The sequence below is a fragment of the Macaca mulatta genome, chromosome 4 (genome assembly GCF_049350105.2).
Source record: "Macaca mulatta isolate MMU2019108-1 chromosome 4, T2T-MMU8v2.0, whole genome shotgun sequence".
NCBI classification, from domain to species: Eukaryota; Metazoa; Chordata; class Mammalia; order Primates; family Cercopithecidae; genus Macaca; species Macaca mulatta.
The window spans coordinates 135,371,449-135,384,621 of record NC_133409.1 but is presented as its reverse complement, the minus strand read 5'-3'; the positions used below and the strand labels follow the sequence as shown (position 1 = coordinate 135,384,621).

General features: G+C 38.5%; 1 protein-coding gene across 2 annotated transcripts in view; it reads left to right on the top strand.

Annotated features, from left to right (window-relative positions):
• Nucleotides 1–13,173, top strand: part of MEP1A (meprin A subunit alpha) — a 43,221-nt gene that overhangs the window by 11,174 nt on the left and 18,874 nt on the right. For both annotated transcript variants that reach the window (XM_001103444.5, XM_077999830.1), the window contains 2 exons: nt 3,884–4,001; nt 11,163–11,338. In XM_001103444.5, coding sequence (XP_001103444.2) covers nt 3,884–4,001; nt 11,163–11,338 — 294 coding nt within the window. The remainder of the gene's footprint in view (nt 1–3,883; nt 4,002–11,162; nt 11,339–13,173) is intronic.

Below are 13,173 nucleotides of genomic sequence, written 5' to 3'. Positions count from 1 at the left end.
TTCCCTGATGACTAGTAATGTTGGTCTCCTTTAAAGTTTGTTGTTGGTCATTTGTATATCTTCCCTTGTAAAATATCTTCTCTGTTAACCCATTTTAAAAATTGGGTTATTTGTTATTTAGTATTGAGTTGTAAGTGTTCTTTATATATTTTAGATATGTCTTTTGTCAGATATATATTTTGCAAATATTTCGCTCCAGATACACTGTTTCTTTTCTCCAGTGTCTGATAAGAAATAATCCATCTTTCATATTGTTGTTCTCCTGTATATAATGTCTTTTTTCTCTAGTTCCTTTCATATGTCCTCTTTATTTTTGTTTTTATAACAGTTTGATTATGATATGCTTATGTTGATTTTCTTTTTATTCATCTTGCTTGGGCTCACCAAGTTTCTTATATCTTTTAGGTGATTTTTAAATAACCAAATCTGAAAAATATTAGGCTGTTATTTGCTCAGATATTTTTCTGTGTGTCACCTATCCATCAGAGACTCTAACTGCACATATCTTAGACTGGGTGGTATTTTTTGCATTGGTCACTAAAGCTCTATTCATTTTTCTGAACATTTTTCTCTCTGTCTCTTTTATCATCGCCAGTCAACTTTTAAAATTATCCAGTGAATTTTTTATTTTGGATATAATACTGATAGAATTTTCACTGGGTTCTTTTATATAATTCCCATTTGTCTGCTGAGATTATTTGCGTGTTCATCTTTTTTTTCCATTAAATTCTTTAACAAGTATATAATAGAGATTTAAAGTGTTTATCTGCTAATTCTAACATTTTAGTCATCTTGGGGTCTGTTTCTCTAGTTACTGCTTTTAATATTATCTATGGATAACAGTTTCCTGTTTCTTCACAGGTCTCATAGTTTTTGATTATATATTAGGCATTATATTACATTGTAGTGATTATGCATATTCTCATTCTTCTCTGAATTGTGTTACTTTTTGTTAGAGCAGTTAAACTACTGCATGATCATCTGGAATTTGTGGAGGCTTTGTGTGGTTTTGTCCTTGGTTCAAGGCAAATCTCTTAGTGCTGGAACATAGTCTTTACTGTTAAGTCACGGTCCTTCTGGGGTTTCAATGGAATGCCAGAGTTTCCCCAGCCCCTGTAACTTTGCATGACTCAAACTCCAGATTGTCCCTCCACTGCAGTGGGCAGCAACTGATGTATCTGTTCAGGTTGCTCAGTCTTCCAATGGCTACTTCCCACTAAGGGCCTTGGAGCCTTCTCCCATTTATGCTAAGTTCATGAGTTAGACAAGGATTGAAGGGGCACTTATCCACAAACTTTGGGATGAATGTCCTCCTTGTCAACCATGACTTTCCTTTCCAGGACTTCCTCCCTTGATTTTCAGACACTCAGGTTAAAACTCAGCCCCAAACCTGTCCCTGTGGTATGTTAAGAAAATACAACTGTAGATTTATGCCTGAGTTCTCTCTTTCTCACACTGAAGAAATTAGGGCGTGCCCTCATGCAAAAAGCTGTATAAATGTGAATCTTACCCAGTGAAATTTTCCATTTTTTAAGAAAAAAGTCCTCCATTTTCCACCTGTTTTAGCTATTTTCCAGCATATTTAAAGAGTTTATTTTCTCATTTTTTCAAATTTACAACTGTTATCTGTGGGAGGATTAATTAGATTCAAGCTCCTTGACCGTTATGAGCACCAGAGATTCTCTCAAAGGATTCCTAAACTGAATCTAGGTAGTCTTCTTATGCTTGTCTTCTAATACACACAGCCATTGGTATCTGAAGTTAACTCTTCTCAAAAGAAAAATACCTAGAATAAATAAAGTTAACTCTTCTCATATTATTTGATCCAGGGTTAAAGGAATGCTAGTGGTTTTCAAAACTAACTTGTTGTTTGACACAGAACTATATACAATTTACTATGCCAGGGCAGTCGGCTAGGAAGAAGGGTTACAATGAGACAAAAAGTATACCCCATTCTCTTAAGGAGCTAACGGGGTCTTAAGTGTAGCAAAACACCTACATAAAGGTGACTCATGAAAATCAAGTTTTGGCCACCTGTGATCTCAGCACTCTGGGAGGCCGAGGCAGGAAGATCACTTGAGCCCAGGAGTTGAAGACCAACCTGAGCAACTGAGACTCACATCTCCAAAAAAGAGAGAAGACAGAGAGAGAGAGAGAGAGAGAGAGAGAGAGAGAGAGAGAGAGAGAGAAAGAAAGAAAGAAAGAAAGAAAGAAAGAAAGAAAGAAAGGAAGGAGAGAGGGAGGGAGGAAGGAAGGAAGGAAGGAAGGAAGGAAGGAAGGAAGGAAGGAAGGAAAGAAGGAGAGGAGGGGAGGAAGGAAGGAAGGAGGACCAAATGTGGCTCCTGCATTCAGAGGAGGGGCACTCAGGGTTGCCTTCATGGAGAAGAGGAAGACTTCAAATGGGCTCTCTTTCCATTTATCCCAATGATGTTGAGGCAATTTTTACAAAATTATTACAGTGTTGCTTAGTTCCCTCTTTACAACTTATTCAGGTGTGCAGAAGGAAGAAGAGGTATGATTTAAAAATTAACCACTTGCAGAAATCCCACCATTTGGATTTAGGATAAAAAAGTCACATAGCCTTCTAGGAAGTTTGACTTCAGTAAAATCACTTTTTTTCTTACATTGTTGTGACACCACAGCTATCTTAGGTATATCTCTTCATATTACAGATGTAACTAAATAAGAATAGGCAAAAGTGCATGAAAATCTCCCAGCAGATGGATGCGTGCTCTTGTTGTTATCTGTGTTGTTTCTACAATTAGTTTATTGAATATTACCATGACTATTTCTTTAATGATCTTGATATGATATTATGACATCCAGGCTGTGGAAGCTCCAACTTGATAGTTTATCAAATGAAATAAAGGCCAGAAAAATATGATGTAATTTCCTGGGCAATAACTATAAACTATTTGAGAGAAAGCACTAAATCAAATGTGTAAGAAATATAATTTAATTTTATATAGCTTGGCTTAATTTTTAACTTAGATTCTAGCCTTCAGTAAGTTGATGGGAGGGGGAAAATACACACAAAGTAAAACATAATCTCAGTTCCTCTGGAGTATCTTTCTTCTCTACCCCATCTTTGTCTTACAATGCCAAAGTGCATGCCTGCTATGTGAAATGAAAGGCATTTGATCTTTGGTCATTGGTCCCCACAGGTTACCAGTCAGCATCTATTTTTCCTGCCCCTTCAAGTCCACTATGGCTTCTGCTGCTTGGTTACCGAGCTTGGGTTACAGAAATATTTTCTAAGACTGTGTGCAGTACTAGCTGTCTAGTCTTGCCATCTCCCAGGCATCTTGCTGGGAAGCAGGGTAAAATACCGTATGTGCCTCTTATGCTCTCATAACCCACAAACCTCTCTAAGCTCTGCTTTCCTCCTCCAGAAAGAGAGAAAGTCTTTTTAGATTAGGGTAAGGACCACTATCTCACTGCCTTTCTCTAAGGTACTTTATCTATGTCGACTAAAGCCAGAGCTACTCACAAGTCACTTTTGTTTTCTGCTCTGCCATGTGACTCTCCTGAGGCAATGCACTCTAAATCTCTGCTTCAGTGGGGGAAAGGGAAAGGGAGAAAGTGTTGAAGTTATTTTATTATTTTATTTAGCCATATACACATGTGAGTATTCTTATTTTGTAGACATATTTGCATTGTGCATTCAAGGTATGCACTTAATGTTTATGTCCACAACTAATTTTGCACACGTCCATAACCAATTTTGCAGTTTTAGTTACCAGGAAATCTATTTATTAACAAAAAATCTATCATGCACCTCTGTGGATTTCATGTGGTAGCATGGTTTTCTCTAAACTATAAGTTATAGATATTATCCAAAATTTAAACTAACGCTTATTGATATTTTTACTGATGTCTGCAGGGCTGAATGCTAAAGGAGCCATTCTGTATGCCTTTGAGATGTTCCGCCTCAAGTCCTGTGTGGATTTCAAGCCCTATGAAGGAGAGAGCTCATATATCATATTTCAACAGTTTAACGGGTTGGTATGAAATTTTACAGAGTGAAAATCATGCATACTTTGGTTTATAAAAAGTGACACATCTCTTTCAAATCTGAAAAGAGGAAATTGGAAAGAAACTAAAAGGAAAATAAAATTGTTCACTGTGAATTTTTAAATTATATAACATTTTTAGCATACTCTGTACAGAATGAATTATTTGGATATGTCTTGGCTTCAGGGAAATCTATTTCAATACTATTTTTAGGTTTAGGTCATGTTTTAAATTAGAATACTTTTTTAAAAGTCAGCTTTATTGAAGTATAAACTTGACCCTTTAAAGAGTACTGTTCTAAGTTGTAGTACTCTGTTGCTAGACTTTGAAAAGTTGTAGATATAAATTTGCTCTTCATAGTTATTTATTTCTAAGAAGAACTAAATGATGTATCAAGGAAGAGGCCGTTTTTCTTCAATGGTGTTTATGTCAACCAATAGATTGGGAAGCAAAGCCGCCATCTGTTGTGACGCTGTATGTTTGTGTCTTCAGCTCCATTTGGGGGTATTTCCTCACTCCCTCACACTGCAGTTTCCATTGCTGCCTCTAGGCTTTGCCTGCAGTGGTTGTCTGGTCCTGGCCATGTGTGATTTATTTATTTATTTTTGGTGACATGACTATGTTCTTTAGCAGTGATTTCTGAGATTTGGTGCACCCGTCACCCAAGAACTGTACCCAAAGTGTAGTCTTTTATCCCTCACCACACCCCATCCTTTCCCCTGAGTCCCCAAAGTCCATGTACCATTCTTTTGCCTTTGCATCCTTATAACTTAGCTCCCACATATGAGTGAGAACATACAATGTTTGTTTTTTCCATTCCTGAGTTACTTCACTTAGAATAATGGTCTCCAACTCCATCCATTTATATATATATATACACACACACATACACACATACGTATATATATGATGGGCATTTGGGCTGGTTCCATATTTTTTCAGTTGCAAATTGTGCTGCTATGAACATTTGTGTGCAAGCATCTTTTTCGTATAGTGACTTCTTTTTCTCTGGGTGGATAGATACCTAGTAGTGGGGTTGCTGGATCGAATAATAGATCTACTTTTAGTTCTTTTAGGAACCTCCACACTGTTTTCCATAGTCATTGTACTAGTTCACATTCCCATCCACAGTGTAAAAGTGTTCCCTTTTCATGCATCCACACTAGTTTATATTATTTTTTTATTTTTTAATTATGGCCATTCTTATAGGAGTGAGGTGGTATCACACTGTAGTTTTTATTTGTATTTCCCTGATAATTAGTAATGTTGAACATTTTTTCATGTGTCTGTTGCCCTTTTGTATATCTTCTTTTGATAATTGTCTATTCATGTTCTTAGCCCACTTTTTGATGGGATTGTTTGTATTTTTCTTGCTAATTTGTTTGGGTTCTTTATAGATTCTAGATACTAGTCCTTTGTTGGACATATACATTGTGATGATTTTTCTCTCACTTCCCACTCTGTGGGTTGTCTGTTAACTCTGCTGATTATTCCTTTTGCCATGCAGAAACTTTTGAGTTTAATTAAGTCCCATTTATTTATCTTTGTTTTTGTTGCATTTGCTTTTAGCTTCTTAGTCATGAAATCTTTGCCTAAGCCAATGTCTAGAAGTGTTTTTCTGATTTTACCTTCTAGAATCTTTATGGGTTCAGGTCTTAGATTTAAGTCTTTGATCCATCTTGAGTTGATTTCTATGTAGGGTGAGAGAAGAGGATCTAGTTTCATTCTTCCACGTGTGGCTTGCCAATTATCCCAGCACCGTTTGTTGAATAGGATGTCGTTCCCCCACTTTATGTTTTTGTTTGCTTTGTTGAAGATCAGTTGGCTGTAAGTATTTGAGTTTATTTCTGTGTTCTCTATTCTGTTCCATTGGTCTATGTGTCTATTTTTATACCAGTACTTTCCTGTTTTAATGACTATGGCCTTAGAGTATAGTTTGAAGTTGGGTAATGTGATGACTCCAGATTTGTTCTTTTTGCTTAGTCTTGTGTTGGTTATGTGGGTTCTTTTTTGGTTCCGTATGAATTTTAGGACTGTTTTTCTAGATCTGTGAAGAATGATGGTATTTTGAAGGGAATTGTATTGAATTTGTACATTGCTTTTGGCAATTGTGGTCATTTTCACAATATTGATTCTACTCATCCATGAGCATGGGATAGCTTTCCATTCGTTTGTGTCATCTATGATTTATTTCAGCAGTGTTTTGTAGTTTTCCTTGTAGAGGTCTTTCAGTCTTTGGTTAAGTATATTCCTAAGTGTTTTATTTTATGTTTTGCAGCTGTTGTGAAAGGGGTTGAGTTCTTGATTTGATTCTCAGCTTGGTCACTGTCAGTATTTAGAAGAGCTACTGATTTGTGTAAATTAATTTTGTATCCTGAAATTTTACTGAATTTGTTTAGCAGTTCTAGGAGCTTTTTGGATGAGACTTTAGGGTTTTTTTAGGTATACAGTCGTATCATCAGCAAACAGTGCTAATTTGACTTCCTGTTTACTGATTTGGATGCCCTTTATTTCTTTCTCTTGTCTGATTGCTTTGGCTAGGACTTCCAGTAGTATGTTGAATAGAAGTAGTGACAGAGGGCATCTTTGTCTTGTTCCAGTTCTCAGGGGAAATGCTTTCAACTTTTTGTCATTCACTATAAAGTTGACTGTGGGTTTGTTGTAGATGACTTTTATTAGTTTAAGGTATGTGCCAATTTTGCTGAAGGTTTTAATCATACAGGGATGGTGGACTTCGTCAAATGCTTTTTCTGCATCGATTGAGATGATCATGTGAATTTTGTTTTTAATTCCGTTTATGTGGGGTATCACATTTATTGACTTGTGTATGTGAAACCATCCCTGCATCCCTGGTATGAAACCCACTTGATCGTGTTGAATTATCTTTTTGACAGGCTGTTTGATTCAGTTCACCAGTACATTGTTGAGGATTTTTGCATGTATGAACATATTGGGGGATACAAGGGATATTGGTCTATAGTTTTCTTTATTTGTTGTGGGGGATGGGGGTGTGGTTCCCAGTCTAGTGGAGTTATATTCCAGGAGGGATTATGGCTGCCTCTGCTGAGTTATACAGGTTGCCAAGGAAGTGGGGAAAAGCCTGCAGTCACAGGTGTCACCCTGCTCCCATGCAGCCCGCAGCCCTAAAGGCTGGGCTTTTGCACCGTGCCCCTTCAACAGCACTGAGTCCATTTCCAGGCGGCTGGTGACCAGGGCTGAGAACTTGTCCCAGACCACGAGCCTCCCTGTTGAGAAAGCAAGCAGACTCACAGGTTTTCAGCATCTCAGGGAGCCTGCAGTTGTGATCCAGTTCCTTCAGAGGGTCTATGGATTCTCTCGGCTTTCCTGGTATGTTCCTGCGGTAGTTCTTGGAGCAAAAATTCATGATGTGAGTCTCCATACACTGTTCTGTCCAGGCAGCTGCAAGCTAGTCCTGCCTCCTATCACCCATCTTAATCCCGAGTCCTGACCATGGGGTTTTAATAATCATGGATGGATAGTATGATGAAAATGGTAGTTAGCACGTGATTTAGCCTCTTAGGAAAAAAATGCAAAAAATAGCAGTTAAATAAAAGAAAAATACTGATAACTACTTAGATACAAATTAAAAACCTAACTCACCAGAGTAGTTATTTTTGGAGCTTGCTTATTTATTTATTTATTTATTTATTTATTTATTTATTTATTTTGAGACAGAGTCTGTCTCTGTCAGCCAGGCTGGAGTGCAGTGGCATGATCTTGGCTCACTGGAACCTCCATCTCTCAGGCTCAAGCAATTCTCCCACCTCAGTCTCTTGAGTAGCTGGGATTACAGGCATGTGCCACCATGCTTGGCTAAGTTTTGTATTTTTAGTAGAGACGGAGTTTCACTATGTTGGCCAGGCTGGTCTTGAACTCCTGACCTCAAGTGATCCGCCCACCTCGGCCTCCCAAAGTGCTGGGATTACAGGCGTAAACCACCATTACAGGCATGAGCCACTGTGCCCGGCCTCATTCTTCTATTTTTTAAAAAACTGTACACCTACTACATTCCAGGAAGTATGCTAGACTGTAGGTGCAACAAAATATGCAATACGGTCTTAGCCCTCAGTAGGCTTACAGTTGGCAGGTGGGGATGGTGGAGAAATTAGTACATTGTCTTAATACATGACAATGAGTGTCCTGGGTTGCAGCAGGGCAGGAGTGGGGCCACTGAGAAAGTGTGGGATGAAGCATCAGGGAGAGCTGAGATGACTGTTAGAAAGAAGAAGGGAGGACAAATTAGGGGCAGGAAGAGGGAGAGAGGGAGAGGGTGAAGGAGGAGAAGGAGGAAGAGGAAGGGGAGGAGAGGATCAAAGGGAAGAAGAGGGAGAGGGTGAGAAGAGAGCAAACATGAACCTGAACCTGGTTACACGGAGAACCCCCTAAGTTCGGTGTGCCTGGAGTTTTGCATGTCAGGGGCAGATAATGAGCAGGAGCCAGGAAGGTGAGCAGGAGCCTGGTGATGGAGAGCCATGTGTGAGGGACCTATTGTTTGGTGCAAGGTTCGTTCTATGCTAGTTTTCCATTGTAGAAAGATTACTTGATCAACAGTGGTTAAATAATTGAAATAGAGCAAGACTGGTGGCAAGAGATCGATTAACGGATGCTCCAAATTTCCAGGGGAAAAATGGAAGGGACCTGCACCAAGGAAGAGGCAGTTGATACAAAGAAGAGGGAATGGATTTCGGAAATATGTGAAAAAGTAGATTTATCAGAACCTAACCTTATCAAATTGGTTAGTGGGAGGGATTAGGAAGGGAGAGGAGTCAAAACTCTCTGAGATTTTGGATTTGGATGACTGGCAAGTGGTAACTTCGTTTGCTGAGGCTGGGAATATTGCTGAAAGAATAACTTTGGGGATGAGGTAGGAGAGTAAACTTATCTTGCGGCATGTGTTTTATTGCTTGAGGTTTTTGCAGGTCATATAAATGGAGATAACCAATAGTAGTTGGATGGTTTATTTTTCCGTAAAGGGGAAACATTTAAAGGATATCTCGGGCCTTGCAAAGACCACACATTTCAGAGGCTCTCTGCTTTTGACTACTGCATTTTGTCCCTTGGCAATCTCTGACCTTCAAGAAAGTACTAAAACTTTTAATTTTTCATTGAAAACATCAGAGAAACAATTAACTTTCTTAACAATTTTATTTCCATTCTTCAGCTACCACTTTTGCATCTTTTTTTTCATAAAGAAAACTCCTTAAAAATAAAACAAAATCCACATAATTACTTTCCAAAATTCTCCCTTTCCCAGTGAAGTTCTCCCGGCTTCTTTTTTTGTTTTCAACGGAGTCCCAAGTACTTGATTAAGGGGTAGGTCAGCTTTGAGAGACATTCTTTGTAAAAATGCTGAATCTGGGAAACCCTATCACCTATGGCCAGGAAGTGTCTCTGTTACAAATAATTTAAGAGAGGAAAAAAGAGAGGAAGATATTTTGGGAAGCGACTGGCCCAAAGTGCTACTAAACCCTTCCGGGCACTGGTTCCCTGAAGTTGGAGCTAACTGGGGCTCTTTCAGAAAGACAAGGTCAAAAGTTCTCAGTGAGGTGGAATGTATGGTATTTTTGCAACTTATGTCTTTCTGTTGGGGGAGGAATTTAAAAAGAAAGATAAATAATAAATGCTTTCTCTGAGTTGTGAATATTTTGCAGAGTAAACTCTGATTTGGTAATAAAATGCCACTATCAGAGAGGCAAGTTGATCATGGTTACATTTGCATAACACTGTAAATTTACTAAAAGTCATTGAATTGTATACTTAAAGAATTTTATAGTATGTAAATTATGCCTTAATAAAGTTATTGGAAAATAAATAACTAAGACTCATCTTTGAGTTAAAGTCAAATGTTAGCCTTTAAAGGTATACTATGTCAGTAATCTTGGGGAGAACAATGGCAGGTAAGACGCTGTGACTGTCATCATGAAACTTGCAATCCATTGGTTGCATTTATGACTATCAGGAAATCTTTCTTTTCTGCTCAGCATTGGTTAAAATATAGATCTTCATTGGACAATTTAAAGCCAATAGGAGACAATTTGTGGAAAGCTTTGGGTTTGCTAATAGAGGTGAAAAATTGGGTTTATGAGAAGAGAAAAAATAATTGGGAGGGGGTGTGGAAAGAGGAAGGCATTCTATCACAAGGAATTTAGGGAATCTATCAGAGGTTCTCGAGCCCATTTATTTCAGAAGGAAGTTATGGGTCCTCCTTGCCTGTTACCCTTCAGAAATAAGTTCGGCAGCCTTCTCTGTGATGTCATAACACTATAGATCTGCTATTTGCAAAGACACGGATTTTATTAATTTGCTTTTTAATGAGGTTCTTTTTATGGTCATAAAATATATGCTTGTTCATTATAGGAAATTTGAAAATTTATTAAAGTATAAAAGGGCTGGGTGCAATGGCTCACACCTGTAATCCTAGCATTTTGGGAGGTCAAGGAGGGCAAATCATTTGAGTCCAGGAGTTTGAGACCAGCCTGGGCAACATGGTGAAACCCTGTCTCTACAAAACAATAAAAACATTAGCTGGGTGTGGTGGCACATGCCTGTAGTTCCAAGTCCCAGCCTCTCGGGAGGCTGAGGTGGGAGGATCATCCGAGTAGAGGAGGCTGAGGCTGCTGTGAGCTGTGATTGTGGCACAGCAACCTGAGTGATAAAGTGAGACCACCATCTCAAAAAAAGAATTAAAGTAAAAGAAAAAGAAAAAAGAAAGAAAAGAAAAAAAATTAAATCAACAACAGCTTTCCCTTGGACAACAATTTTTCAGATAAAGGCAATAGTGTTATTCTTTGGAGTGCCCTGTGGGTTTGTGGAGGTGAGGAGGAATGCCAATTTTTATTGCTTTCTACCTTGATGAATTGTTATGATAGGATTGATTTGCTTCTGAGTATATGCCACTTTTATAATGTATTATATCTTCACTTTTAAAGCCTGCATAGTATTCCCTCTGGGGAATGTTCCTTCTTTAAGCGTCCCCTATCTTTGGACCATTAGCATATGAGAATGTTGTTGGTAATTTCTTTTTAAAATCAAGCCTAATTCCCTCCTAATTTGTGTTTTGCGGTACTGTGAATGACAGCCACTTAAAAATTCTCTAGAAGAAATGTTTCCTCTTCTCCTCTTTAAAGGTGCTGGTCTGAGGTTGGTGACCAACATGTGGGACAGAACCTTTCCATTGGCCAAGGCTGTGACTATAAGGCCATCATAGAACACGAGATCCTGCATGCTTTGGGATTTTACCACGAGCAGTCAAGAACGGACCGGGATGATTATGTGAACATCTGGTGGGACGAAATTCTTTCAGGTGTGATTGGGTGGAGATTGCTATCACATTTATCACTGGCTGAGACCAATCCTGGAATGACCAGGCCAAATCTGTGTGGACAGGAGCTTCAGCATCTCTAGTGGGAACAAAGACTATGAAGAGGTTATGATGTGTTGGCCCTTTATGTGGGCTGTGCTGATCTGACTGTAATTCATCGCAGATAAGGGTCTCAGGGATCGATGTTAATTCACCGTGGGAGTCAACTGAAAGTTAATCAGAAGCTTTGCTTTGTATCAGAGTTTTCATTAAAACTCTATCTAAACTGTCTACTTTCCTGTCTTAATGAGGAAAGTGAATCCAGCTATTACAGTCATTTCTCTGGATGTGAAATCTCCCGTGCCTATAGAAGGCTGTTTGAGGTTTAGTTGATTATTCCATGACTATAGGACATACTTGAGAAGTATTTTTTTCAGTTGCTTTACCAAATCAATAAAAAATGTTTAAAAACAAAAGCAAAAAATACATGCTTTTATCTGAAATAACACCCCAATTATGTTAATTCTGGCTAGTTATCTGGGTTCTGATTAATCAAAGGTTAATGTTTTTTTCTTCCTTGTTTCTAAGCACCTTGCTTCTTCTGCCTCCATCTCATACTATGCAAAAGATAACAGTTTGGTCTTACATGTTATTCAGTTATATTATTCTAAAAATTTCATTGTTCTTTAGGTTGTTTTGTTTTGAGACAGAGTTTTGCTCTTGTTGCCCAGGCTGGAGTGCAATGGTGCGATCTCGGCTCACTGCAACCTCTGCCTCCTGAGTTGAAGCGATTCTCCTGCCTCAGCTGGGATTATAGGTGTGTGTCACCACACCTGGTGAATTCTGTATTTTTTAAGTAGAGACGGGGTTTCATCATGTTGGTCAGGCTGGTCTCGAACTCATGACCTCAGGTGATCCTCCTGCCTTGGCCTCCCAAAGTGCTGGGATTACAGGCATGAGCCACTGTATCTGGCCTTTACTTTCCTTAATTGTTTGAGACAATGAAGTAGAGTGCTTTTGAGTACGCTAGAACATTTATTGAGCAGTTTCCTGATGTACTAGGAAAAAAAAAAAAAAAAAAAGAAGAAGCCAATGCTATGTTTCTGAAGATAACTAGTTTTTAAGTAGGAATTAGTGTAGAGAATGCAAAAACATCGTTTTCGGCAGTTAGAGATTAATGCAACTTTAATGTATTTAAAATGCCTTAACTGTTTCCAGGCATGGCTTTTATAAAACAAATCATAGCCTTGTGTAGGTATCTGTTTTATTTAGATCCCAATTTTATATGCGGATTCATATATTGCAGTGCATCTATAATAATTTTACTTTTAGGGGCTTGGAAGAACTGACCAACCTTTAAAATTAATTATGAATCTTCAAAAGTTTTCTGCCAGGACTGTAATAGTTCATTTCAGAGTAAGGTGGTCAATGATTTTCACATGAGATCAGGGTAGATAACGCTGCCTAATCAAAATCACCTGTGAGGTTTCTCATCCTGTGCCTTCCCAGTCTTTTATATTCTGGTAACTCTATGAATGTGGGTTGGTGTAGTAAGGAAGAAAAATGTAACTTATAAGTCTAATAGGTCACCAGGTTTGAGCCTACCCACTTACTCCAACCATCTTACCACCATCCACTGGACCAGAGGCCAGATAGCACTCTTTTTTGCCTCCCAGTCCAATCTAGAAAAGTTTTGGAGCATATTCACCCAGAGATGAAATAATAGCTCAGGCTTCGTGTACCTATCTCTCAGTAGTAATTGTGTTATAACTGTGTGTGTGTAGAAGGAAGAAGGAAATGGAGTAATAGGTCCAAGGACTGAATCTCTGATTGCACTA